General features: G+C 42.2%; 1 protein-coding gene, 1 long non-coding RNA gene and 1 pseudogene across 3 annotated transcripts; 1 reads left to right on the forward strand and 2 right to left on the reverse strand.

The window, feature by feature from the left end:
- LOC147316812 (uncharacterized) lies at positions 1–6,779 on the reverse strand. Of its 2 annotated transcripts, none has more exons than XM_086313349.1 (7): positions 5,854–6,779; positions 4,021–4,139; positions 3,750–3,938; positions 2,999–3,151; positions 1,401–1,559; positions 861–956; positions 1–782 (listed from the first exon to the last, which is right to left on the reverse strand). In XM_086313349.1, the coding sequence occupies exons 4-7, from the start codon at positions 3,119–3,121 to the stop codon at positions 462–464; spliced, it is 699 nt and encodes a 232-aa protein (XP_086169475.1). In that variant the 5' UTR covers positions 3,122–3,151; positions 3,750–3,938; positions 4,021–4,139; positions 5,854–6,779; the 3' UTR covers positions 1–461. The 2 variants fall into 2 exon arrangements, with proteins under 2 accessions (XP_086169475.1, XP_086169476.1); XM_086313350.1 differs by having other exon boundaries at positions 5,132–6,779.
- Positions 6,780–8,706: 1,927 nt separating this feature from the next.
- LOC147316813 (ribosomal biogenesis protein LAS1L-like) lies at positions 8,707–10,469 on the reverse strand (annotated as a pseudogene).
- A 186-nt stretch (positions 10,470–10,655) lies between these two features.
- LOC147316814 (uncharacterized) lies at positions 10,656–27,020 on the forward strand. The gene is made up of 3 exons (XR_015131737.1): positions 10,656–11,295; positions 26,571–26,738; positions 26,821–27,020. It is a non-coding gene; the product is annotated as an uncharacterized LOC147316814 (long non-coding RNA).
- Positions 27,021–27,603: the final 583 nt, after the last annotated feature.

A 27,603-nucleotide genomic window follows, 5' to 3' on the forward strand; every position in this document is an offset into this window, starting at 1 on the left:
CAAAACATCAGATGGCAGGATGTGAACAACTTCCTGGTTTCCATACAGCTAACAACTTTCAAACAAATTTTTCCACCACTTGTCTTTTAATAGTAATGGTATCAACACTCCAATTTCCTGTGAAGTTCAGTATCGCGCCACATTTGTTATAAAACTAATACAAATGTACCTAAAACCAGATTATAAAATTTTTTAAAACAGCTCAAGTTAGAATAAAACCTTTCAACATTTTATAATAACATGTTATACATGAAATCTGCAATCAGCCATGCAAGCTACATTAAGTAAAGTTAGAACAGAAGACATTGATTCAGAACTTTCTGCACCTTACCGTTTTCTTAAAGACAGAAATGAACTTTTTTCAGAGCAACTTGCCACGAAACCCAAAAACAGTAAATCAAAACAAATTGCCATTCTGTTTTACACAAGTTGCATTTGAGTTGAACATGTTGTCAAATAGGTTAGACTTTGGTTAAGAGCTTGGTTTTGAAGCTTCTTATCCTCTGGGAACAGGTAGATGTCAACTCCATAAAAATGTGTTGCACAGCTTCAAATGTGTACTTGAGTTCTTTGGGAAACTCCATGTTGAGCCCATAAAGTAGGCCAAACAAGTAGGCAAAGGCAGTGGGAAGGTCTGGCAGATCATCAAGAATAATGTCCTCTTCCAAAACAATGGCAGTGTTGACCACTGTGGACTGCGAGTTGGGTCCCACGTAGTCCTCCAGAACAGTGAGGATGCCCACCGTAACACCTCGGGTTGCCCTCTCAACTGGATCTGTATCCTATGCAAAATAAAAAACAACAGTACATATAAGTCTCTGAAAACCAAAACTGAAGATTGAGTAGATTTGCATACTCACCAGACATGTTAAGAAGAGTTTGGTCTCGTCGTCGCGAACAAATATCGGTAACCCTTCCAAACTGATGGTTCGTCGATGCTGGACTATGTTTGAGACCTAAAACAAGGAAATCAAATAAGACTCAGTCTCATTTATAAACCTACCATTTTGTTTTTAAAACACATTAAGTGTTGTTGCTCAAAATACAGCCTTAAGAAATAAGATGTTGAAATGAGTTATTACAGATAATTGGTCATGTTTTTGTCAGTTTTTTTTATTTATTTATTTTTTAAGTAATTTTGATGTGCAACAAATGTAGCACACTTATTACAACATTTATAACAAAAAGTGCCATGAGTGGGATGAGAGTTGAACTGTCTGTCATTACCTGCAATCTGCCAAACAGCGCTGCTTGTTAGCTTGTAATCCCATTCAGGACACACTTTTTGAAAACTAACAATTTTTACATCAATTTAGTAAATATTTAATAAAGTATCTTTCGTTACAGTGGGAACTTCAGGTTCCTCATAAACCAGACACAAATACATTTTTATATATTACCTGTTCATCAAACTTCTGCAACAGGGAATCCATGTCATTGCGGAAAGCAGCTTTTCTAATTCGATACAGCTTAATCAGCCGAAGTGAGTAAGTGTCGAGGGCAGTCATGAAGGTCCCCATGAGATCCTTGGTGGTAATGCGTGAGAATTCCGCACAAATCTACAAAGCAACAAAAAAATATATAGAAGAAAACTTTTAAAGGTACATTATATAAAAATCACATTGTTTTCAAATTTGGTTAAAAGAGCTTAATTTCAAAACATTTAGTTAGTCTCGGTTGATCCATTGGTCAGGCCTTGATTGGATTTTTTTTTTTCTTTTAGTGGTAGTGGTGGTACAAATTATAACTGACGTATTAAAAAAAAACAAAAAACAAGAAAAATCTGATCGGCAGATTTTACAGTAAGTCTATAGAATACCTAATCAAATGTTGATAAGACAAAATAATGGTTTCAATTGTTACAGGATGTATTGCAGAAAAGAAATAAATCAATAAATTGTATTTTAAATTCATTGAAAAAATTCCATTAATTTTATAGTTATGTAGAAATGAAGTAAGAATAACATCCTGTGGTCAAATTTGTATACTTTCATAACACGTAAGTGACTTTCTCAATCCTGTTCTGTGAGTTTCATGGCTGTTGCCCGCTAAGGGTCAGCACCAAAAGATTCTAGATGCCCAGTGAAGACAAGTCATTGCGGCGACCGTGGTTCAGGGGGTTGGGAAGCTCATCTGTAACCGGAAGGATGCTGGTTCTATCCCCAGCTCTCTCTGTCCTGGTCGTTGTGTCCTTGGGAAAGACCCTTTACCCCACCGCTTACTGGTGTTGGCCAGAGGGGCCAGTGGCGCGATATGGCAGCGTCACTTCTGTCAGTCTACCCCAGGGCAGCTGTGGCTACAACTGTGGTTTCCCTGCACCGATGTGTGAATGTGAGAGTGAGTGAGTGAGTAGTGGAATTATAAAGCGCTTTGGGTGCCCAGAGAAGAGCGAAATAAAAGCAATCCGTTATTATACACAGCAAGTTGACAAGTAAATAGATTTCACTTCAATAGAGTTCATATTTTTAGAGCCAAGTATTTTTTTATATTTTATTGTTCTGCATTGTTAGCTCAACGGTAGCCTTCAACCTTTTCTACAAGATATTGGAGTGATACAAACAGATGCTTCTCAAGGGCACAAGAAATGGAGCTCACGTTCATTTACTCACCCAGACAAGTTTCGAGGCATTTGGAGTTGTTCAGAAGGAATTGTAAAGGTCCTATATCATGTAAAATCAACTTTTTTGGAGCTTTTAAACACATTTTAATGTTATTTCCTTAGATTAAAATCCCTCCAGAGTGGTTTTTGGCTTAATTCAGGCATTTCTTAGTTGTCTCAGTGAATCCTTTCCCCATAACCGTGGCTCAGCTCTCTCTTGCAAAACGACTGACTCGTAACATTGGGATTAAAATTTCTTTCTAACAACTCCAAATGCCTTGAAATTTTTCTGGGTGAATAAATGAACGTTTTCAATTTTAGAAATAAGACCACACTGGGGAAAAAGGGAAGAAGAAAAAAACGGAAGTTTTCCTTTAAATATTTAAGAGATTATCTTACCTGTTCTTTCAAGAAGAGAGCTGGCCATCTGAGCTGCATTTCCTTGACCAAGGGCTGCATCTCCACAACTTCTTTCCTCCTGAGAGAGAATGTGATGTCCATCTTTTGGGTGATGAGTGCCATGTTCTTATCCCTCTTCTTCACCTTTTGGTTCTGTTGAGATAATTAATGGGTTGGTTTTGAAAAGTGCATCATTTATATTTTTAATTACATCATCATCTGCCTCAATGTTCTGTTAAGCAAGCACCTGTTTGATTCTTTGAAATGAATGAACCTGAGAAAATTTTAAAATGTCACTAATTTCCTCAATAATTCTCTGCAAAGCACTTTTAGAAACATGTAACAATGTTTGCATGCATAGAAAAAGTCTAGCTATTTTATGTTCAAGACATTGGTAATCTACAAACTCATTGTCCTCTTTATCACTTGATGCTACACCTGAACCACTTGGTAATGTCTCTGGCTCCTGAGAGGTATTTAAGGATTTATCAGGGGAGCTACTTTCACTAGGACATGCATTTGCATGAGAAATCAGTCTAATACAGTTTTTTATATCTTTTGAGTTTTTGTGCTTTCTGCTTGTGTGTGACGTAAAGGTTGTTAAATTGTTGGTAGCATAGTCACATTTTTGGAAAGGACAGGATACAGTCTGATTTTTTTTAAGTGCCTTAAAATATGTGAAATAAATGTATGCTGTGAGCAGTTTTCCTTAAATTCACAAAAATCACAAAAAAATGTTGAGATCTCCTGCCTTTTCTTAGCCCTGTTGTGTGATCTGCTGAGGTGAGACTTCAATGCCCCTCGTGTCCTGAACGAACAGACGCAGTCACTGTAAACACAGGGCAAATGAAATCCTCTTCTATGTCGTAGCTGGTGATGTCTTAAGAGTACTTCTTGGCTTGAACAGACAAAAGAGCAGAACTGGCACTGCATACAAAAGCTATAATGAGAAGAGAGGAGAGGACAGTGTCAACAATTCAAAAGAAACCTGAATTAATCTCAAATTACCAAAGTTACATTACCTGATAATGTGTTTGGGGCAGGGGGCAGGCACTCCTGTTCTGATTCCTCTCCTTACCAACTCCTCATCAGTCCCTCATAAATCAGGACAAGCAGTGGTCTGGAGTTGGCTTTTAATTCTCTAAATAAATAAAAATAGCAATTAGTTTTAAAATAAAATACCAGCTTCCTGACATTACTTAAGAATTTTTTTGGCTCACTAAAGTGAGCTGATTCTGCCTTGTAAAATGCCATGTGAAACACAGTAAAACAAATAATTTACAAAACATACATTACATCAAATGTTTAATTTATTTAATTTATTATTAACAAATTGTATTCTACATGGAATGCACCAACAGTATACTGGGATGTATTATGTAAGCCAAGGATAATTTTGTGTGATTGGTTTTACAACTTAGAATGACAAACATTGGATTGAGAGTATGAGTGGGATAAAACTCCTGAAGCATCTGTTTAAATTATCAGTGCATTTATTAATGGTGCTCCATAAATAAACCAAAACAATGTTGTTTTGTGCATAACAAAAAGCTCACAATTGTGCAGTCAAAATGTAAAATAAAAGATGCTGAGCATAATAACAAAGACAGATTTTGCAGCTGCTCTGTTTCCAAGTTCTACTGCGCAACTGACAGCCTGGAGTTTGAAATTCTCTTTGTAACCGTGTCTCTTACAGGTGCCATTTATGGTCCTTACACACATAATATGGTAATATTACGTTGAAGCAGAGTACGTATCACTCTGCGAGGCTCCTCGGTAGCCGTAATGCTCCAACAATCCATCAAGCAGTGCAGCTTCATAGCTTACCAAAGTCGTACCAAAACATTTTTTGACATATTTTTTTAAGCTGTGTACCACATAAAATTGGTTCGAGGTCAGTAAGCACAACCAGAATTCATACATAAGGCAGACTGTCGATTTTTGAGATGAAAGGATTTTAGGCCGTGCGTCAACGCGTTAGCCCGGTTAGCTCACTAACGCCACCCAGCCCCACGCACGGGGTGATCCGCGGTAACTAGTTAACGGAGATTTGCCCCGTTAATGCAGTTATGGCATTAACTTTACGCTGACAGCACTAAAATAGTCATCTTCAAATGTTTTCTTTTTACCGACCAGCTCCTCTTTGATAGCTGCCGTGTCCATCTTGTCGTTGCCTGCAGGTGAAGCGATGGGGGAGGGGGAGTTGTGTTCAGTGAAGGAGAGAGGCGGAGTAACACAGCGTAGAGACAAAAGTGGACGAAAGAGAGGCAAACTTGCGGCTCCACGAGTATAATGATAATGTAGACTATATCGATATAAACTATATTGTCACATCTCATATTTCATTTAGTGGAGCTCGCTGGCCATGAGGACTCCACCACCCCGTTCACACAGAAACTAAAGCACACATTTTATTGGCTAGATGTGATTCGAACAAATTAAACAACATGGCAGCAGGCGCCCCCGAACTTTATTTTATTTTATTTTATTTAAATAGCGGCGGGGGGTTGCTGCCGTTGGTCATGAGTGAGCCAGCCTATTTTGTTTCGTTCGGTGGTATGGCGGCCACAGACTGCACTTCATGAAATACGCATAGGGGGTGTCGCGGAGGCTTGTCAGATATGAGCGCGCCTCTTTAGTAGCGAAGTTTGTCGGATTTTCATTGGTTTGTGACATGGAATCTTAAATGATATAGTAAACACATACCCATAAGCCACAAGGCTTCTTAGCCAAGAAAGTAATGCTATGCTAAGTTTCGGAAAAATACGAAGAACTTCAGTTGTGATATTTCTAACAGACAAATTGAGACTGTTCAAACATATACTGTCTGATATAATAAAAGAAACATTACTTGCCTTTAGAAACTTGAGATGAACGATCTATCCAGCTCCTAGCCTCACGTTCTCATTAAGGCAGACGGGCAGGTGGCTTTCAGTCCTTGCAAAAGCGCAAAGTAGACCCCGTAGCATCCAAAAATATGAGATGCGCATGCGTACTCAGGCACAGAAAGGCGCCAACAGCTTCAACTCATGTAAAACTTGAATTCATTCATTTTGCCAGCAATAAATTTCATCTGAGACCAACTTTTGCTCCAAAACGTTAAATGATTAGTTGAAACCCTTAATGTATTTGAGTTTATGGGCCAACTGAACTTTTATTGTTGAATTGTGAAAGAAATGACTGTAAGCTCAACAACTGCACGTTTGATTTTTTACAGTGAGACAGTCATTCAATTAAAAAATAATATTAAATAAATAAAACTAATAAATAAAAAATACACACATCTTACTGATCTCTGCAGTCAGTAACATTACACATAAAGTGCAAACATAATAGCAATTGTATAAACACACACACAAACACGCCTTTAAAATTTAAAGGCGTGAAATTGGACGGTCTAGCCTTCTGATTAGCGTCACCGCTGTCTCGGTGGAGTTTAATAAACTCGGCCGTCTGCTTCTTGCTATCTAAAATATAACCAGACACTGGTGTAAATTCTCGACTGTCTCATACTTCTGTTTAATAAGTTTTCTGTTTGACGTTTAGTCAGCTGTGTGAAAACCAAGGAGGAACCCACCCGGGGGATTAATAAAGTTTTATTTTATCTAATCTAATAACTTTAATCTCAGCCAAACCGATTTACTCACGAACAAACAAAACACTGAAAAAAGCCCAACAATAACATTTTTAGGTTGTCTAAGTGACTTATATATTACGTTTAACCCGAGCAGCGAAACTCCGCGGTGATCTGAAAATGATGTGCCGGGAGTTGTGCCGTTCTCGGCCGCATCAGTAACCCTCGAGCTCCCGGCTAGCTGTCGAGCTGGTGGGTAGCAGACGCCTCTGAAAACGTCGAAGCACTTTTGCAAATATGGGATATCTTGATAAACCGAGCAGATATTTGATGTTTACACAACTACTTTCTCGCCTGAAAATATGTTAAAAGTTTATTTTGTGACCCAGAAAGATTAGTATGAGTAATTTTAAAACTTAGTAGCGGCCGCCATTGCTGGAAACTGGAGTTTGGCTGGGCCGCGCTATGAATTCTGGGATATGGTAGTAATTTGGACAGCCTTCGGCGCGTCGCTGTGACGTAATCGGTCTACAAATGCGGCCTCAGGAGGATGCAGCCCATGAATTGTATAATATAATCGCAGTATAATCGCAGCCTTTGCGGTTAGAAAATTGCACTTGATCATGTCGCGATATTATCGCAAATGCGATATATCGTTCAGCCCTAATCTAAATGCTCTTTATGTGTGTAAAGAGTTTATGTTCTAACCAGGATTCAGTTCATTTTAATCCTTCAACTTAAACATGAAAATAACAATGTCTGCCTCAGTTTTACCATATCTAAATCATCAAACACCCCAAAAGTCCTAAAATGATCCTAAACCCATTTCAACTTAAACCTTAAATCCCCCCTTTATTTTGACACATTTCATGTGTCAAAATAATGTACAAAACTAAAAATGCTCAGTTTTCCCCACTCATGATCCAATCTATGTCATGAAAATGAACTTAAAACAGAACAGTCATCAGTCATGTGCTTAGCCTTAGTCCAGTCTTTACCTCAGTGTCCAGTTGGTCCAACCTTAGTTCAGTTCGTCCGTCCAGTCACCGTCCATTCATACGTATTCACACCAGGTATTTCCTCTTTCTTGCCGAGACAACAAGAAACTGTTCCTCTTTCACAGTTGCGAGTAAACATAACTAACCTCTCACCTATAAATGATTCTCTCTAACTAAGTGTGTGTGTGTGTATATGTCGTCCTCAAATGCTCTCTCATCTCACCCGTTGCACTTCTGACCTTCCACCAGACCAGAGGCTCATCAAATAGCCTCGTCTAACCTGCTCCTCAGAATAACTTAGACTCTGCTTTCATTAATGCAAACTTTCTGCAACTTAGTCTTTCTGAAAGACACACACTGTTTAAACCTCTGAATGCAATATCAATGCTGCAGATTATATTATTAATGCAATGGTGACGATGACGATTATTTAACAATAGCAGTAAAATAATTTCCCTGCTCCACACTCCCTCTCTCGACCTCTGGTACACCAGAGGTCGCAATACATTGTGTCCTCGCTCTGACCCTCTCTTGTGGTCCATCCGGCCTCGGGCCTCCAGGATCCTCACCCCCTGTGGTCGCCGAGATCTTCTGCAAAGGAAACAAAACACCTTTTCCTGCATCTCCCTAACTTATCATAGTTGGGACTCTTTAATCAAAAGCCTTATCCTAATTATGTTCTTGACTTATAGACTTGTATTTATATATATTCTTCAACGTTACTCATCATTTTACCACTCTCTTAAAACGCTGACACTAACTTCATTTTAAAACCTCACATTTCCTATGTTATAACCTGTTTTTGATATAGCCTTTTTATTTCATTTTGCTCCTTTTAATGTAACAATACCTTATAATTCTAGTTTATCAGACTTAATCAAAACCTATGCTTTCCTTCCTTTGGTCCTTCTTTAAATCAGAACATTTTGTCTTCTGAAAGTTTTATTTCTGCTTCTGCCAACATGTTTAGTTAACGAGCTCGACTGGACAGAAACAATCACAACTGCTGAACCTGCACTGTGCTCATGGTTAAAGCTCCCACAACATTTTGTCTTCTGAATATTGTATTTTTGCTTCAAAACTGCTTCTAGCACAACAAGAGTCAGCGGAGGCTGGAATGACAACAACAACAACAATCTTGTGCTTAACATAAAACATTTACCATTTAACATAAAACAAAAAATAACACAAGTAACAAAAATAACACAAGTAACTTAAAAAAGCTTCAGTCCACATTTCAGTTTGTTGAGCTCGCTGTTGCTCCAGAGGAGGCCCTCAGCTGGCCGGGCTGGAGCCGAGGCCCCGGGGATGCTGCTACGTGTCTGAGGGCAAGTGCTCTTTCAGCCTGCACGTCTGCCCATTTGCGCTCCTCACTTCTCTCCGAGTCCATCGGTGAGGAGTGTTGCATCTGGTCCAGCAGCATACTCACAGTATATATGGGCTGCTGCTGCTGCAGAGGTGTGCTGGCCTCTGAGCGCTCTGTCTGTGTGTAGATGGAGCAGAGCTGGAACAGCTTCTCTCTGGTTTCCTGAGGGGGGGGATGCTCCATGTCATCCAGGACTAGCTGGATCAGGTGAGGTGTGCTGATGCAGGGGGCATCCAGACATGCAGAGAGAAGCTGCTGCCACCTCAGCTTGATGCGGTCGATGAAAATCCTGTCCTTCATTCTGGCTTTCTTCTGCAACCTTGTCTCAAAATGATATTCAAATTTGTTGTTGTTGCAGAGGAAGACTTCTGAAATCCATGCAGAAATATAGAAACACCTGTGACCGTTGGGCTCTTTGCTGAGCAGCTTCAGTTCCACAAAGAGCTTCTCCAGGAAGAGGTGAATGAAAGACGAAGAGTTAAGCATCTTTAGCAGGGGCAGCCAAAAGCGCAGGAAGGTTTGTGGGACTCTGGGCTCAGTGGGACTGGCACTGTCAGATGTTGCACAGCCTAATGCTTCCAGCTGCTCCATGGTAGGAACAAGAAAACCGTCTTCCAGCAGCACATCAATCAACAGCTCCCTGGACCCCAGTGCAAACTGCTTGATCTCACCCAGCAACCAACTCATGTCTGCTAAGGGGGCCTGCCACAAGCTCTTCCCCTTGTCTTCAGGAGACCCATCATCAAAAGCTTGGTACTGGTCCTTCTGAAAAGAGATCAGCAGCTCCCGAGCGTTTCTGCAGGCATCCACTTCTTTCTGCCTGGCAACGAGCTGCTCATCGGGGCCTCCTCCCAGCTGTCTGGACCAAAACTCCTGCTGGAGCCACTCCAGGGCCACCTTACATCCCTTTCGGCACCATTTCAAAGAAGGAAGAGTCCCACGCATGATTTCGTGCCTCAGATCCACCACCCACTCGGGGATGTTCAAGTTTCCAGCCAGTTGCCTCAGCGGTTGGGCCTTTCTCCCCTGCTGGCGATCCGTGATAAGATTAACAAATCTTACCAGGGCCGTCCCGTACATCAGGGTCAAGTCATCTCCGGTAAGCTGTCCGGACCGGTCCCGCACCTGGCAGCGCACGAGGTCTGCTGTGCAGTCCACGGCCACGGGAAAACTATCAGCGCACCTGGCCCTCCAAGCCGATATCCTCTCTAACGCAAACCTCTGCAGAGAGGAGTCCATCGAGTAAAGGTAGTCCCGAACCTGATCCCACTCCGCTTTGTTAAGCCAGGCTACCACATGGCGTGTTTTCTCAGAGCCCTTTTTATTCATTGTGCGCGCTCCGGACCTCACGCTCAATCTCTCACTCACCGGGAAAAGCCGCTCGCCTCACGCAGAGACCACTCGCAGATTTATATGACAGAGGACCGCGTTCAGAGCTTCGAGTTTTACAGTTGCTTGTCGCACAGCAACCAGGAAATGACGCTAACGTTTTCTTCGGCTTCGTTTGTGGCTGACGTTCACCCTGCGGGCACGCTGACGCCACCTGCTGGATTGGAGGATGGAGCGATGGTTCTACAGAGCGCTTATTTACATGATGCTGGTCATAAACGAGCTTTCTTTGGCTATGGTCAATGGCGTGTCCAGCGGGGTGGCCTGGGGGGGCACAGGCCACCCCCCCAACCAGACTGGCCACCCCAGGTGCCACCCCAAAGGCAAAACAATAAAATTCAATCAAATATCAAATGTCCGATTATGTTTTCACGGTGACGCTCAGATATCCGAGTGTAAGTGAATGCAGCATCGGCTTCTGCGCTATGTGCATCACGTTAGCAAAGGTAGGAGAGCCAAGCACGAAAGACGTCACTGCAGGAAACAATTTTTCGGTGAAAGAAAATGAGGACAGAATAAATGTCCCGGTAAGTAATATTAAGTTTGTTGAGTTTAGTAAACTTCGGCGAAATTAGAATACCAAGGAAAAAATAACACTTAAAGAATTATTGCAGCCGTGGAATATTTCAGACAGTATGCTACAGAGGGGAGCTAACATAAGAGTTATGAGTTATAAGATGTAATCTAAGTCGTAACATTGCTGTATGGAGCTGCAGATTTGGTTGCAGGTTAACATAGCTGGACTGGCCATCGGGCTTATTTGACTTATTTTTTATTTTTTTTGTAACGGCATGAACAATGAGAGGTGGTGGATTGGCCAGATGCAGGTCGATGTGTAGAAATAACTCCGTTGTTTGGTGGTGGCTATGGCGGGGCTTCCACAGAGGCAGCAGGTGGATGAGGGAAGGGGAGGCAGGAGGAGAGCCCCGAGGCAGCCGCCAGTCCGAGTGTCAGGTGAACTGAACTTCAGGTAAGAAGTTATGACCTGCAGTCTATCTGGGTCAGATATGAACTAAGTTTAGGTGGAGTTTATTTTCGTTGTGCTGACTTTTTACTGTCAGTTGCAATAACTCATACTGCGTTCTAGCCAGCTTGGAGTTTTTATACAGCTGTTCGGTTGCTATGATGTTACTCAGTGGCGTGTCTAGAAAATTTTTGTTGGGGGGGCCAGGTAGGGGCACAGATTTGGAGAAGGGTGGCAGATTTAATTGGCAGATAATGTTTTTAAAAAAAAATTCTACCAACCCTTAACCATAATTCAATAATCCTATAAACCTAATAACCAAATGCACTTTTAACTCTTATTAGAATGAGATTTTAACCACTACGGTGCAAAGTTTTTAGATACTGCGTTGATAAAGTACAAGAGATACAATCAGTGCTTTGTCAGTGTTTACTCAGCATTCAAGGACAGCAATATTTGCATAGTATTTTTACTGACATATACTGCACATATGTTTTGGGCAAAAACATTTTTGAATATTAAAATACGAACATTTGTAGCAAACAATTGACAAATTAGCCATTCCAATGCAAAACTTTCTCTGCCTGTTAAAAAAAGAAGATAATCTTCTCACAAACTGGTGTTTGATTTTGAAACAGGAAAAAAGTGGAGAAACAACTGAAAAGACTAATATTTGAATAAAACCTGAAAGCAAGTAAATACTTTCTATGCTGCCTTATGGTAAACTTTGGTAATATTGATAAAGAACAACACTGGCTGATGATGAAATACATTCAGCTGGCATGGTGACACTGCCAGTATAACCTGCAGGGCTGGACTGGGACAGAAAATCGGGCATTTTGACTACAGACCGACCCACCAGGTATTAAAGCCATAAAGCCTTTGAATGAAAACAAACCCTGTTGTGACAGTGATGTACAGTCTTTTTGGTATATGTATGATTTCTATACATTTTACGTCAGATAAAAACTTTGGTTGTAAGATTTAGATAATTATTTAATAAAAGCTAGATATTTTAAATGAGAATAGGAAAGAAAAGTATTTCTTTGTGCCCCCTTTCCCTGTTAATGCCCTACCTGGCCCCCTGGCAAAACTTTGCTAGACCCGCCCCTGCACAGTTACCAGCTGTCAGCTACATAAAAAAGGATCCTGGTGGGTGGTCTTCACGTTTCCCTCTCACCAGATATCCAAACCGACATCATGACCAGCAGCTTTACAGCTGTGGCTCCAGCAAACATCAGCTGATACTAGAAATTAATATTAAATAAATTCTAACAACAGCCGATCAAGCTTAAACGTGCTGCTGTTGTTTAGCGCGACATCTGCTGGTTTCGTCTTTCTGGCGCAAAGTGGGCGATAAACAAACAAGAGAGAAAAGCCGATCAGCTGATCATCGATCAGTTTCATGATTGAAGTAGCAACAGGAGAGGGAGGATGAGAGAAGAGGCAGCTGTGCAGCGTAAAGACAGAATAAATCCAGCTTTGTGTCTTTTTCCATTCTAGCTGAAGTTCGGGACAAACTGCGTCTCTTCTCAGCTCAATACGAAACGTGTAATATTTTCTCTGATTGAGGGACCATTCCATTTTTTTAAGGAGCCGTTGGCAACTCTACTAACTAACCTTATGAATAAAATAAAGTTCACTATCAGTAACATCATAGCAACCGAACAGCTGTATAAAAACTCCAAGCTGGCTAGAACGCAGTATGAGTTATTGCAACTGACAGTAAAAAGTCAGCACAACGAAAATAAACTCCACCTAAACTTAGTTCATATCTGACCCAGATAGACTGCAGGTCATAACTTCTTACCTGAAGTTCAGTTCACCTGACACTCGGACTGGCGGCTGCCTCGGGGCTCTCCTCCTGCCTCCCCTCCCCTCATCCACCTGCTGCCTCTGTGGAAGCCCCGCCATAGCCACCACCAAACAACGGAGTTATTTCTACACATCGACCTGCATCTGGCCAATCCACCACCTCTCATTGTTCATGCCGTTACAAAAAAAATAAAAAATAAGTCAAATAAGCCCGATGGCCAGTCCAGCTATGTTAACCTGCAACCAAATCTGCAGCTCCATACAGCAATGTTACGACTTAGATTACATCTTATAACTCATAACTCTTATGTTAGCTCCCCTCTGTAGCATACTGTCTGAAATATTCCACGGCTGCAATAATTCTTTAAGTGTTATTTTTTCCTTGGTATTCTAATTTCGCCGAAGTTTACTAAACTCAACAAACTTAATATTACTTACCGGGACATTTATTCTGTCCTCATTTTCTTTCACCGAAAAATTGTTTCCTGCAGTGACGTCTTTCGTGCTTGGCTCTCCTACCTTTGCTAACGTGATGCACATAGCGCAGAAGCCGATGCTGCATTCACTTACACTCGGATATCTGAGCGTCACCGTGAAAACATAATCGGACATTTGATATTTGATTGAATTTTATTGTTTTGCCTTTGGGGTGGCACCTGGGGTGGCCAGTCTGGTTGGGGGGGGTGGCCTGTGCCCCCCCAGGCCACCCCGCTGGACACGCCATTGATGTTACTGATAGTGAACTTTATTTTATTCATAAGGTTAGTTAGTAGAGTTGCCAACGGCTCCTTAAAAAAATGGAATGGTCCCTCAATCAGAGAAAATATTACACGTTTCGTATTGAGCTGAGAAGAGACGCAGTTTGTCCCGAACTTCAGCTAGAATGGAAAAAGACACAAAGCTGGATTTATTCTGTCTTTACGCTGCACAGCTGCCTCTTCTCTCATCCTCCCTCTCCTGTTGCTACTTCAATCATGAAACTGATCGATGATCAGCTGATCGGCTTTTCTCTCTTGTTTGTTTATCGCCCACTTTGCGCCAGAAAGACGAAACCAGCAGATGTCGCGCTAAACAACAGCAGCACGTTTAAGCTTGATCGGCTGTTGTTAGAATTTATTTAATATTAATTTCTAGTATCAGCTGATGTTTGCTGGAGCCACAGCTGTAAAGCTGCTGGTCATGATGTCGGTTTGGATATCTGGTGAGAGGGAAACGTGAAGACCACCCACCAGGATCCTTTTTTATGTAGCTGACAGCTGGTAACTGTGCAGGGGCGGGTCTAGCAAAGTTTTGCCAGGGGGCCAGGTAGGGCATTAACAGGGAAAGGGGGCACAAAGAAATACTTTTCTTTCCTATTCTCATTTAAAATATCTAGCTTTTATTAAATAATTATCTAAATCTTACAACCAAAGTTTTTATCTGACGTAAAATGTATAGAAATCATACATATACCAACAAGACTGTACATCACTGTCACAACAGGGTTTGTTTTCATTCAAAGGCTTTATGGCTTTAATACCTGGTGGGTCGGTCTGTAGTCAAAATGCCCGATTTTCTGTCCCAGTCCAGCCCTGCAGGTTATACTGGCAGTGTCACCATGCCAGCTGAATGTATTTCATCATCAGCCAGTGTTGTTCTTTATCAATATTACCAAAGTTTACCATAAGGCAGCATAGAAAGTATTTACTTGCTTTCAGGTTTTATTCAAATATTAGTCTTTTCAGTTGTTTCTCCACTTTTTTCCTGTTTCAAAATCAAACACCAGTTTGTGAGAAGATTATCTTCTTTTTTTAACAGGCAGAGAAAGTTTTGCATTGGAATGGCTAATTTGTCAATTGTTTGCTACAAATGTTCGTATTTTAATATTCAAAAATGTTTTTGCCCAAAACATATGTGCAGTATATGTCAGTAAAAATACTATGCAAATATTGATGTCCTTGAATGCTGAGTAAACACTGACAAAGCACTGATTGTATCTCTTGTACTTTATCAACGCAGTATCTAAAAACTTTGCACCGTAGTGGTTAAAATCTCATTCTAATAAGAGTTAAAAGTGCATTTGGTTATTAGGTTTATAGGATTATTGAATTATGGTTAAGGGTTGGTAGAATTTTTTTTTAAAAACATTATCTGCCAATTAAATCTGCCACCCTTCTCCAAATCTGTGCCCCTACCTGGCCCCCCCAACAAAAATTTTCTAGACACGCCACTGTACCTGTGTAGTTGGTGCACTGTCCCACAACATCACTCATGCTCAAGATTTACACAGGGCCAGATACCTACATTCAAGCTACCTTCTCGTAACAGCACAGTGATACAGAATTTTAGGATTTGTTTTAATAATGCACAAAAGTATTACAACTTAACTCTTAAAAATGTTAATCAAGAAACTGGGTTTTATGACGTGCAGCATGTCATAGCACGTAAAGCACGTGCAGTGCTTTAATTTGCTTCTCTTGCTATCTATGCATTTTTTCTCAGTAGCCGATTTCTGATACCTTCACAGGTGTTGAATAAACAAATGTTTGACCCTCACACAGAGCGGCTGTGCACGTCAAATAATGAGAAGTGCCACAACTTCCAATGTGTTAATAATGGACTGGATTTATATAGCGCTTTTCAAGGCACCCAAAGCGCTTTACAATGCCACTATTCAGTCACTGGTGAAGGCAACTACGGTTGTAGCCACAGCTGCCCTGGGGCAGACTGACAGAAGCGAGGCTGCCATATCGCGCCATCACCAGTAGGCGGTAGGGTAAAGTGTCTTGCCCAAGGACACAACGACCAGGACAGAGAGCCCAGGGATCGAACCGGCAACCTTCCGGTTACAGATGTGCTTCCCAACTCCCTGAGCCACAGTTGCCCTCAACTTCACTTGCAGCACAGGTGGTGGACTTTAAAGAAGGGTAACAAGATTGAATACACGGTTGTGCAACAATGCTGATGAAGTGAAGAAGCTTCTCGGATGAGAGGTGAAACGTCTTCAAGCAACTTAAAGAAGTCCAGACGCTTTTCTTTACAAGCTCCTTTGACTACGATGACCTGAATGACTGAGAACCTTCACAGACAACAATGCTGATTCTGTAGTTTATTGTATGACACCGTTATGTTTCCTTTACATGAACTGTGGGCAGTAGTAGCACTGATGTTGGTCGCTATGGTATTTGTAACTGTGGGTGTTCCTGTAGGGCTACGCGTGAGAATTCACAAATGTGCTGTTGCAACTTCCTCAAAAGCTGCAGTTGCTGCAGCCTCTGAGAAATGCTCACAGATTGATAGGTATGTTATGGAGCCTCGCAAGGCACATTGAAGAAAAAAAATTTGAACATGTATTTTGCGAGATGAAGATAGTGCTCAGTGGCAGGGGAAACACTCGTGGCTAGGTGTACTTTGATCTGGTGGTCTTTGTTGCATTCATTAACAACCAGCTGCAGTACTCTGTACAGCTTTACAGATACTGATGGAAGCATGATAAATGCAAAGAAAAAAACTCTCAAGATCTTGCAAAACATTTGTGGGATCTTGCAAAAGTAAGTTTTGACAGAATTTGTTCTGTTTAGTGTGGTGCACAATAGCAATTTTCTAAGATCACACTTTAGCAATAAATTGACTTTGTGAAGTCCTTTATCATTCTTATTGTCATGGGCATATCCTATTATCTTTTTTCTATACATTAGATTTTATTTGTTGTCCCGTATACCAATTTGTCATTCTTTGTGAAATGCAGATGCATAAAACAGTTCTATGCAAAACATGCATGCTACTTTCATGCTGCACATTCTACAACAAACACTTATTTTGTCGTGAATAAAACTTATAACTAAAAAATTAAAAAACAACCCTCTTAAGGTAAGGAAATCACAAAAAGTTTAATCTATGCCTCTGGACATACATATTGTCAGTGGAAGAAACTCATCCATCCTCCTGACCCGCTTCTTGAAGATGGGAATCACCACCTCGGTCCGCCAATCCAGAGGTACCCCTAATCTCCATGCAACATTGTAGAAACGTGTCAACCAGGACAGCCCTATAACATCCAGAGCCTTCAGTTACTCAGGGCAAACCTTTTCCACCCCAAGGAGTTGTAGTTTATTACAATAAAAACAGTCAAAACAGCACTGGTCAGAAGGTAACAAGAATTAAAATATTACAATATAAAAATAAATGCTAAAAATAAAATTCTAGAAAGAATTCATGATGCACGAGAATGTGTGAGAATACAGATGGGGACCTCTGCCAGGCGCTCCAAGTGCACCCTCACGTTTAGGCACCCCAGATCTGTTCAACATCCTTTCCTACGACCTGATCCAACGCACCACCAAGTGTTCATCAGTTGACAGCTCAGCATCTCTCTTCACCCAACTCTCCAGAACATACAGCCACAGATCTGATGATATGATTACAAATTCAATGACTGTTCTCGCCTCTATGCAGATGCTCCATGTTTATCTCTGTAAGAAAGTTGTGGAGGAGAATCTGTTCCTGTGTGGTGTGTGATCGTAAGCTCTGGATTTTCCTGTCGAACTTACCTTTACAATGGAGATTCACCCTATAGCTGTCAGCGATCATGGTCCTGTATCTTTAACACTAATGCACAAGAATAATACTACGCCAAGAAAAAACTGGAGATTTAATATATCACTACTTAAAGATGAAGACTTTATTAAATATTTTTAAAAAGAGTGGACTTCATATTTGGACTATAATGACACTCCCGAAACATCAGCTTCTGTTCTATGGGAAGCAGGGAAAGCTGTGATGAGAGGTAAAATAATTTCTTTCTCATCACATAAAAAGAAAAAAGAAAACAAAAATATTCAGGAAAAAAACATCAAATCACTAGAAGAAGCCTACGCGTCCCACCAAGATCAGGAAACATTGAACAAAATACGCAAAACAAAACTAGAATTAAATGAGATAATTGATAAAAAAAATAAAAAATTCTTAGTACAAAGACTACACCTACAAAATTATGAACATGGTAATAAATCCGGTCAATTTCTAGCAAACCAGCTAAAAATAAATAAAGAAAAAACAACTATATGTGCTGTTCAAGATTCATCTGGGAACACAATATATGAACCGATACAAATAAACAGCATTTTCAGGGATTTCTATAAAATGTTGTATTCACCACAAATAAACCCATCTAAAAAAGAAATTGATCAGTTTTTGGACAACATAGCTCTTCCAAAATTATTGGACACTCAAGCAATGGCACTGGATTCACCACTGACACCAGGTGAACTCCAGGAAGTCCTGATAAGTATGCCCAATAATAAGGCTCCAGGTCCAGACGGCTTTCCTGCAGAATTCTACAAAGAATTCTGGTCGATTCTAGCACCAGGTTTCTACAGAACGTTGTTGGAAATTAAAGAAAAGGGCAGACTTCCATCAAATATGAATTCTGCAAACATTAATCTCCTGCTAAAACCAGGCAAAGACCCTGTATATCCCTCAAGCTATCGTCCAATATCCCTTATAAACTTAGACCTTAAAATAATCTGCAAAGCTCTCTCAAAGAGACTGGAGAAAATAACCCCCCTCTTAATTCATCCTGACCAAACTGGTTTCATAAAAGGTAGGCACTCATCAACAAATACACGTAGATTACTTAATTTGATAGACTACTCATACAGTAAAAACCTAGAAACTACAATATTCTCTTTAGACGCAGAAAAAGCATTTGACAGAGTTAACTGGAAATTTCTATTTGCAACTTTACACAAATTTGGTTTTGGATCCTCTTTCATAAACTGGTTAAAATATTATATAATTCCCCAACAGCTTGTGTTAGAACAAATGACCAGACATCCTCCAGCTTCTGTCTCTTGAGGGGCACCAGGCAGGGGTGCCCACTCTCCCCTTCACTGTTTGCAATTTTTATTGAACCACTAGCAGCAGCAATTAGACAGAATTCAGTAATTAAGGGCATAAAATGCAAGAACGTGGAACATAAAATCAGCCTTTATGCGGATGATGTGTTACTCTTTCTCCAAAATTCACAAACCAATATCTCTGGGGTGATTGAATTGATAAACTCTTTTGCAAGAATATCAGATTACTCAATTAAATGGTCAAAATCTACAGTCCTACCGATTAATTGCTCCCTCCATAATTCCTCTTCTACACCACTGCAATCAGGAAATATAAAATATTTAGGTATTAATGTTTCTCCCAAGCTTGCAGATCTAACTAAATTAAACCATATCCCACTTTTAAAGAAGGTAGAAGATGATCTGGCTAGATGGAAATGTCTACCCATATCACTCATGGGAAGGGTTGCCGCTATAAAAATGATGGTCTTACCAAAAATAAATTATTTATTCTCAATGATCCCAACTAAACCGCCACAAGATCAGGTTCAGATCTCTAGATTCATGTATGTCCAAATTCCTTTGGAAAAATAAACCCCCACGTATAAGCTTAAAAACACTACAAAAGACCAAGGATAAAGGAGGAATAGAACTGCCTAACTTTCAGCACTACTTCTTAGCCAACAGGCTTCAGTTTATCTCAGGATGGCTAAAACATACCCTCTTAGATGAACCTTGGCTAGATGTAGAACAAGCACTTTGCAATAATCTAGAGATCTCAGACCTACCATTTATCAGCTCAAACATCCAACGACATGAATGCTTTAAAAGCATCAACATCAGCTCTTCTCTGACAGCATGGTGGGAGTTTCTAAAATTGACGGCGTCTTCATTAATCCCATGCAAACGTACACCTATCTGGAACAACCCTGACATATTACAAAACAATAATATGATAAACTTTTCAGATTGGAGTGGTAAAGGAATCAAATATTTAGAACATATACTAGAAGGAACAGAATTTATTTCATTTGACGGACTAGTTACACAATATGGGATCAACAAGAAAAGATTTTTAGAATATCAACAAATTAAATCCATAGTAAAAAAGAAATTTAAACCGGGTCAAGTTGAACTACAAACACCACCAAGTGTGGTTCAATTTCTTACTCTTAAAACCCCCAAATTACTATCCAAAATATACAGAATGCTTTCTAAAACAGATGAATCAATATCACTTCCTATTGCAAAATGGGAAGCGGATTTATCAGTTAACTTAGACCTAAACTTCTGGTCTCAGATTTGCTTAAAAACCTTTCATCTAATTAGAAATCCCAGTCTTCAATTAATTCAATACAAAATATTACATAGAGTGCACTATACAGGTCATCGGATGTTCAAGATGGGCTTTACGTCTACCAACAACTGCTCACACTGCCAAACCAATTCACCGGACAATTATATCCACGCTCTTTGGTTCTGTCCACCAGTTCAGAAGTTTTGGTGCGAGATATGTGAAGACTTATCGAAGTGTCTGAAATGTAACATTCCAACTTCCCCCTTAGTGTGTTTGTTGGGCAGCTTAGATAATGTCACTTCAGAAAAGAATATCGCCCATATGGTTTTCACTGCCCTATGCATAGCCAAGAAAACAGTCCTCATGAACTGGAAAAATAAAAATAATCTTAATTCTAACCAATATAGAAATTATCTATTAGATTACATTAGTCTTGATACAGCCTCTGCCACCACATCAGATCAATTGCTCTGGGCTCCATCACCTAGTGGGGGTGGGGGGGGTCATAGTTTGGTCCCGCCTTCACTGTTGTGATTGGTGTGGGGGTAGGGACAGGCTTAGGGCGTCGGGGGGTTCCCCGGAGGCATCTTCCTTGGGGGGCTCAACCCGGGGTAGCGGTCATGTCCGGTTAGGGGCTCTGTTGGCTCTCAGGTGACTGTTTCCTCGCGGCTGCGTGCAGCGGGGCTAGGGGAGGGTCTGTGCTGACGGACGTGGGTTACTGACCTGGTAGCCTGGCTGCCCCTGGGTGGGTCCGGGATGGGCGTGAGGTTCTGGGGGCGCTCCGTCTCTGGGCTGGGGCCCGGGCCGGGCCTCGGGGGCTTGAGTCCTGGTTGGTGTGTTGCCGGGGTTGTTGGCGGGTGGGTGCATGGGGGCCCATCCCTGGAGCAGGGTGCCGCCGGTGCATCGAGCCACCTGGGGGGCTCTTCAAGTGGTGGGGGAGATTGTCACATCTTACAGGAACTTTCCTCTCTTCAGGAACTCTCTCTGAAGGAGGGGGAGATACAGGAGAGGTGGAGGAAGATCTCAGCCTGTGTGTTTATTGTCTTATGTAGTCTGGAAGATGAGTGGATGGTGGGGTGGGTGCAGTTTTCTCTGTGGTGGGGTTGGGTGGACTGTCCCGGGCTCTGTGGGGCCGGGCGGCGCTGCTGCACTGGGCCCCGGTCTGGATGGGCCTGGGCCCCCTTTCCCTGGCGGGTCGCGGAGTATGGGGGTGCCTACTGGGGTCAGCGGGGGAGCTGGCCCCAGGGAGGGGTCACTTGCCCCTCCCTTCCTTCCCTCCCCATCTCCAGCTGCCTCCCTCTTCCCGCTCCACCACAACCACCCACACATGCAGGACCTTGGAGTAGGGGTATGTCACCAGGGTGCAGAGGAGGCTACCCCCCCCCCCCCCCCCCCCCTGTCCCCTTCTGGCTGCCTCTGCCTCAATTTTATCCCACAACTTAGACATTCACATTACTCACACTCTCATTACACATACATATAGGATCTTGGGGGTGGGCACGATACACGGAATCCAAATTACCATCAGGGTGTACACCTCACCCCTGGCGTTGTTGCCCACCTCTCAATTTTAAATACACGTAGACATTGAGGGCTAGCAGGAGGGACTATGCGCTTACCTGCTGCTCTCTGGCAGGTAGCTCCATGCCCTCCTGGGTTTTAAATGCACCTTAGAACACACATGCATCAACACTACAATGAGCGGGTGGAGGGAGGTTTGGAGTCGTCTCTCACCCCCGTTCTCTGCGGCCTGCTGGAGCGGGGGGGCTAGGTGGAGGAGTTGGCCTTCCGACTGCGGTCTGGAGTGTGGGGCCTTCCTGCTGCTGCGGAGTCGGGGCGGTCTGCCTCCCCCCACCGCAGGGAAAAGGGTAACACCACCTGGGTCTGGGTGCAGTTCCCCCCTCCAGGGGCAAGGGTACCTAGACCCGGTTCGTAGAGTACGCTTGGGGAGTGTGATCATGTGTACAGCGTCTCTTCATGTCTGTCTCCACGTTGGTTGAGTGTGGAGTAAGTGCATATGAGAGCATGAGGGTGGGAATGGATGTTTGTTTATTTTATTTATTTTTATTTTATTTAAGTATTTATTGTCATTGTCAGAGAACAATGAAATTGCGTTTGGGGCTTCCGTACAACCCGTAAATAAAATAATGAAGAAAATAATAAATACCCCTTAAAACCCAAGTGTAAATATTTAACCCAGTGTGACTCCAGTGCAATAAGACAATCCTTAGCAACAACATAAGAACATGACAAGTAATGTTCATAAGAAATTCAGACAAAGACCTGAGAAACATGACAAAGTATAACAATGCAACCCATTCAATATTATTGTACTGTGAGATATGATGTCAGATATAATAGTTATCTATTTAAGAAAGAGGCAGGAGGGGGAAAGAGAATAAAGATATGATGCACCAGACCAGTTCAGTGCTATTAAGAAGTTGGATATGGTTATTGTCCGTGAGAGGGGGGCAGAGAGTTCAGGAGCCTCACAGCCTGTGGATACAGGCTGTTGGCCAGGTAAAAAAAAACAACAACAACTAAACTGTATCAGAAGTTTTAGGCCGAAGCCCATCATGTGCAATCCTGACTGTAAACAGCACAGTAATTAATTTACAAACAGGACGTAAACAACACTGGAGTAGCATCAAGTGAGGGTTAGATGTGTTTATTTTTATATATGGTGTATCTGTGTGTGCCTGTATGTCTGTGTCTATATGTCAGGTTGGGTGTCAGACGCCACCTCTCTGAGGACATCTCAGGCCCTCCAAGGTTTGGAGGCCTATCTCCTGTAACATGGTAGACTAATGTGCCTGTGTTAATTCAGCTCCATATTATTGTGTGAAGTTGCACTGGGTTGGGAGTGGTTTTGTGTGTGTGTCACATTTTTGGTGAGCCAATGGCTGGAATGGGGTTGGACTAATTAGAGGCAGGTGTACTTGATTGCACTGATACACTGGTCTACTTATAGCCCACACTACAAACACTGCTGTGTCGTTTTGTCTCTCTGTGCAGGTATGTAATGTGATGAAATCAGATATGTTTGGGATGGATGGATTTTGTGCTATGAATTCTATAGTGAAAGTGTCGTTTTGTCTCTCTGTGCAGGCCAGGGCCTATTATATGCCACAGCCTAAAGGTAGCAGAGATGCAGAGGCTGGAGTGACCACTGGCTATATGCTTGCAGGGTGGTGGGTCTCCAAGGACAACTTCTAACCCTGTTACAGGCAACACGTGGAGTGCAACTGGCCGTGTGGCATAGCTGGCTCTGGCCTTGGGACTGTGTGTTTTTTATACAATTCATAAATGGGACACTGGACTGTTTTATCTTTTATCTCTTGATATATTTTTTTGTCAATAAATTATCTTTTAGAATTTTATTGACTGTCATCTTTTTGCCCACGACAGAGACGGTTGGTCAGACCTAGAATCTTTCTTTGGGTGTGTTACATCTCCCCCCCACCACCACTTCCCCTGCCGGTGGCGGACTCCCTCAGACATCGGTGCGTTGGTGGTTCTTTGTGTCCGGGATGGGCGTCCGGGTACACACCGGCTCACTCCTTGGCGGCCGCTTATCGGGGCCTGGAGCCTGGGGCTCGCTCGGGCCACTTCGGAGGTGGGGTGCCCCCGGCCTCTCGGCCTGGGGCTCGGTCACTCAGGCACGGCTGGCTGCCAACTCCCCCTGGCTTCTGCTCCGCGGCTGCTGAGTGAGCCCTCATCTGGGACTCTCCTCAGCTCTTTCTGGAACAGTGGCGCGGCTGCCCCTCTGTTGGTCTTCCTTGGTCTCTTGTATTCTGGGGGCCTCTGGATGTCTGGAGTTTTGATCTCCTCCATACCTGCTTCATGCCCTGGAGGACGGGGCTGTGGCCCCCCCACACCCTCTAGCAGATCATTACATGAAGGAACCTTTTAAAAAAAACAAAAAAAAAACAAGCGCATCCATGCTCACAGGTGTACACACGGGTGATCACACCCACAAACTACACCCTTTTTGGCTCCTACCTCAAAGCACACTGTGTTCTGTTGATCTTATGTGCTGCACAATAATGTTTAACATTTAGTATTTACTGTCATATTCCCATATATCATTGTGATGTTGTTTATTCTATTACTCTTGTTCTCTTCTGCTTGTTTTCTTTTTTCTTTCTCAGCAGGTGATCCAGGTGATTGATATATGCATTTTTTTCTTTTTTTTTTTTTTTTTCCTGCTCATTCTGTTGGTTTTTGTTTTTTGCCCTTCTCCCCCGTCCCTCTTCTCAGCTGTTTTTCTTTCCCTCTTTCTTTCTCCCCTTCTTTCCCCCAGTCAAGTCTGTCCCGTATTCAGTAAGTGAAAATAAAATAAACAATAAAAGGTGAATCAAATGGACCATTACGGCAAGGCTGGGATGGTCAGTTTGGTAAAGTAAATCCGTTGGGCATCTTTCTTTGCCTTTAGACAACAATTCTGATGACAAAAGAGCCAAACGGGACAGGCAAAAAACAAAACAAAAAAAACAATGGACTTTGCAAACAAATACTGTAGATTTTCCTTGCTTAAAGATTTTGTAAATAGCTATTTTTTCATATGCACTGTAATTGAGCCTGCCCCCACTGTAAATGAGATCTAGTCAGGTTTCAGAACTCACAGCACAGAAACGGCTTTAGTGAAGGTTACAAATGTTGCCTCTTACAGTGGACTCGGTGTGTACTTGTCCTGCTAGACCTCAGTGCAGCTTTCGATACTGTCGACCATAATATTTTATTAGTACGACTAGAGCGTGCTGTAGGGATTACAGGTACTGCGCTGCAGTGGTTTGTATCACATCTACAATATATTTATGTAAATGAAGAGTCCTCTTCACACACTAGGGTTTATTATGGCATTCCACAGGGTTCTGTGCCAATTCTGTTTACATTATACACGCTTCCCTTAGGCAGTATAATCAAAAGGCATATCATATATTTTCACTGCTATGCAGATGACACACAATTTTATGAATCCATGAAGCCAGATAACACACAGCAATTGTTTAAACTGCAGGAATGTCTTAAAGACATAAATACCTGGAAGACCTCTAACTTTCTGCTTCTAAATGCAAATAAAACTGAGGTTATTGTACTTGGCCCAGAAAATCTTAGAAATATGGTATCTAACCAGATTCTTACTCTGGATGGCATTACCTTGGCCTCCAGTAACACTGTGAGGAACCTTGGAGTCATTTTTGACCAGGAAATGCCCTTCAATATTTCTCCTATATTGGCTTCCTTCATTGGCTCCCTGTTAAATCCAGAATTGGATTCAAAATCCTGCTCCTCACATACAAGGTCTTAAACAATCAGACCCCATCTTATTTCAATAACCTTATAGTACCATATCACCCCATTAGAGCACTTCCTTCTTGCACTGCAGGCTTACTTGTTGTTCCTAAAGTATTTAAAAGTAGAATGGGAGGCAGAGCCTTCAGTTTTCAGGTCCCTCTTCTGTGGAACCAGCTTGGTCAGGTGACCCTGAATCCTTGATTAGTTATGCTGCAGAGCAATACTGGAATAGCACATGGAAAAAGACACAACACATAACAACAATGTCCAGTGGCTAGTGGAGATAAGAGCACATTACAGCGACCTCCCTGAACTAGCTCCAGTGACCATCACAGTGACAGACATCCAAGAAAGAGCCTCGAGCATGAAGTATTAGACAGCACCAGGCCCTGGTATGATTTCTGCCCAGTGGCTAAAGAAGCTAACTGCACTCCATGAGCACCTGGCTGCACAAATAAACCTGCTGCTGTTGGATGACACACAAGGGCAGACAGGCCTGATCCCCAATCCGATTGTTCAGTCTGACGTTACTAGCCGTGTCTGGGTTTAAACTCCGCTGCAGGTCCATATATCAAACGATCACTATGGCATTACTGAGAGTTGAAAAACTGTCTAAAGTCTTTCATCTTTAATAAAATGATCAGCGTTCTGCTCTACCAGGTGTAACAATTGAGTTTAACATCCAGGCATCCATGAAAACGGAATTTATGACATTTAACGGAGTTAGAAGTTAGCAGGGAGTTAGCTCGCTAGCTTCTATCTAAATACAATATAGCATGTCCTGACTGCGGGGTTTTGGAAACAAATTAAAACGTACAGCTCTGCTATCACTTCCTGTCGTGGTCTGGGTGGTTTTCCACAGCATCGGCTCCTCCCTACTGGGTGGAGTCTTTGTTGTTCCTCACCTGATGGCAATCGTACCAGCAGTATTTATGACCGGCGCACTCAACTGGTCTTCGCCAGATTATCTGCCAACTTTAGTCAGTTCTCGGCCTCATATCCGTTCCTTGGTGACTCATCGTGTGTATTAACCGTATCTCTGTTTTTCTCGTCAGCCTGTGAAACCCACCTACCAAGTTCTCCTGGATACCAGTTTGCTGCCGCCGGTAATCCCTCTCCGTTTTGGAACTGCCATTCTCTCCTGCCTGCCTCCCTGCATTGCATACAGCACCCACCTGGACCTCTCCTGCCTCCCCCCTCCACGCAACCCCACCTGCAAGCTTGTAAGACAGCTCTGTGTACTATCCTTAGATTCACTCACAACCCTCTGTGGGATTCCCCTGACTGCTCTCTCCTCTGTTTCAGTGCCCTGGCCCGCCACAGTTTCCCCTGCCCAGTACCTGCACCCAGTTATCCCTGCCATCTAGTTATCATCACAGTATTTTCTCTCGCCTCAGACATCTAGTTTATGTTCATTGATTCTAGTCTGCACTTTCTGTTAGCCTCTGAGCATTGTAAAATAAAATCTCTTTTCGTTACACCTCACCCCTGGCCTCCGGTTTTGAATCTGCACTTGAGTCCATCCCATTTCCACGGGCCACTGTGCCATGACAGTGGCCAGATTATACTGGATTACACTTCCAGCATAAATGAAGACAGAAAACTAAACAGCAGTGACGTTTGTAGGATTACTGAAGTTGGGCTAGCTGGTATATAATGATGTGCTACGTGACCGCTAGCGACACAGCTATGTTAGCATAATATAAACAAGCTAACTTTTTTTCCACTCGATAAAAGTTAACATGAGTGTTCTCGGTGGTCAGGAACAAATGTAATCGCATGGCAGGATGCTGTAAAAGGACCAAACTTCAGCCAGGAGAACAACTGAGATAATCCATCCACATATGAGGTTAGTCATTCATATACTGCTGCATGGGATGGGCTGTAGTTACATCCTAAGGTTTTAAAAACTGAGCTTAAATGAATGATTAGTGGTAATAAAAGCCGAGGGAGGTCAACAGTGATCACTGATTGTTTTAGGAGCTTTTTGAGATCAAATAGAAGAAAATACATAACGTTAAACATGTTAACAACACAAAAGCCATATTAAACGCAGACTACTTTAGACCCGGAAGTAGGATTCGTCGC

Source organism: Aulonocara sp. 'chitande type north' Nkhata Bay, linkage group LG12, assembly GCF_057382095.1.
Source record: "Aulonocara sp. 'chitande type north' Nkhata Bay isolate Kocher_YH1m ecotype deep benthic linkage group LG12, A_spYH_male_GT1.1, whole genome shotgun sequence".
Classification (NCBI taxonomy): domain Eukaryota; kingdom Metazoa; phylum Chordata; class Actinopteri; order Cichliformes; family Cichlidae; genus Aulonocara; species Aulonocara sp. 'chitande type north' Nkhata Bay.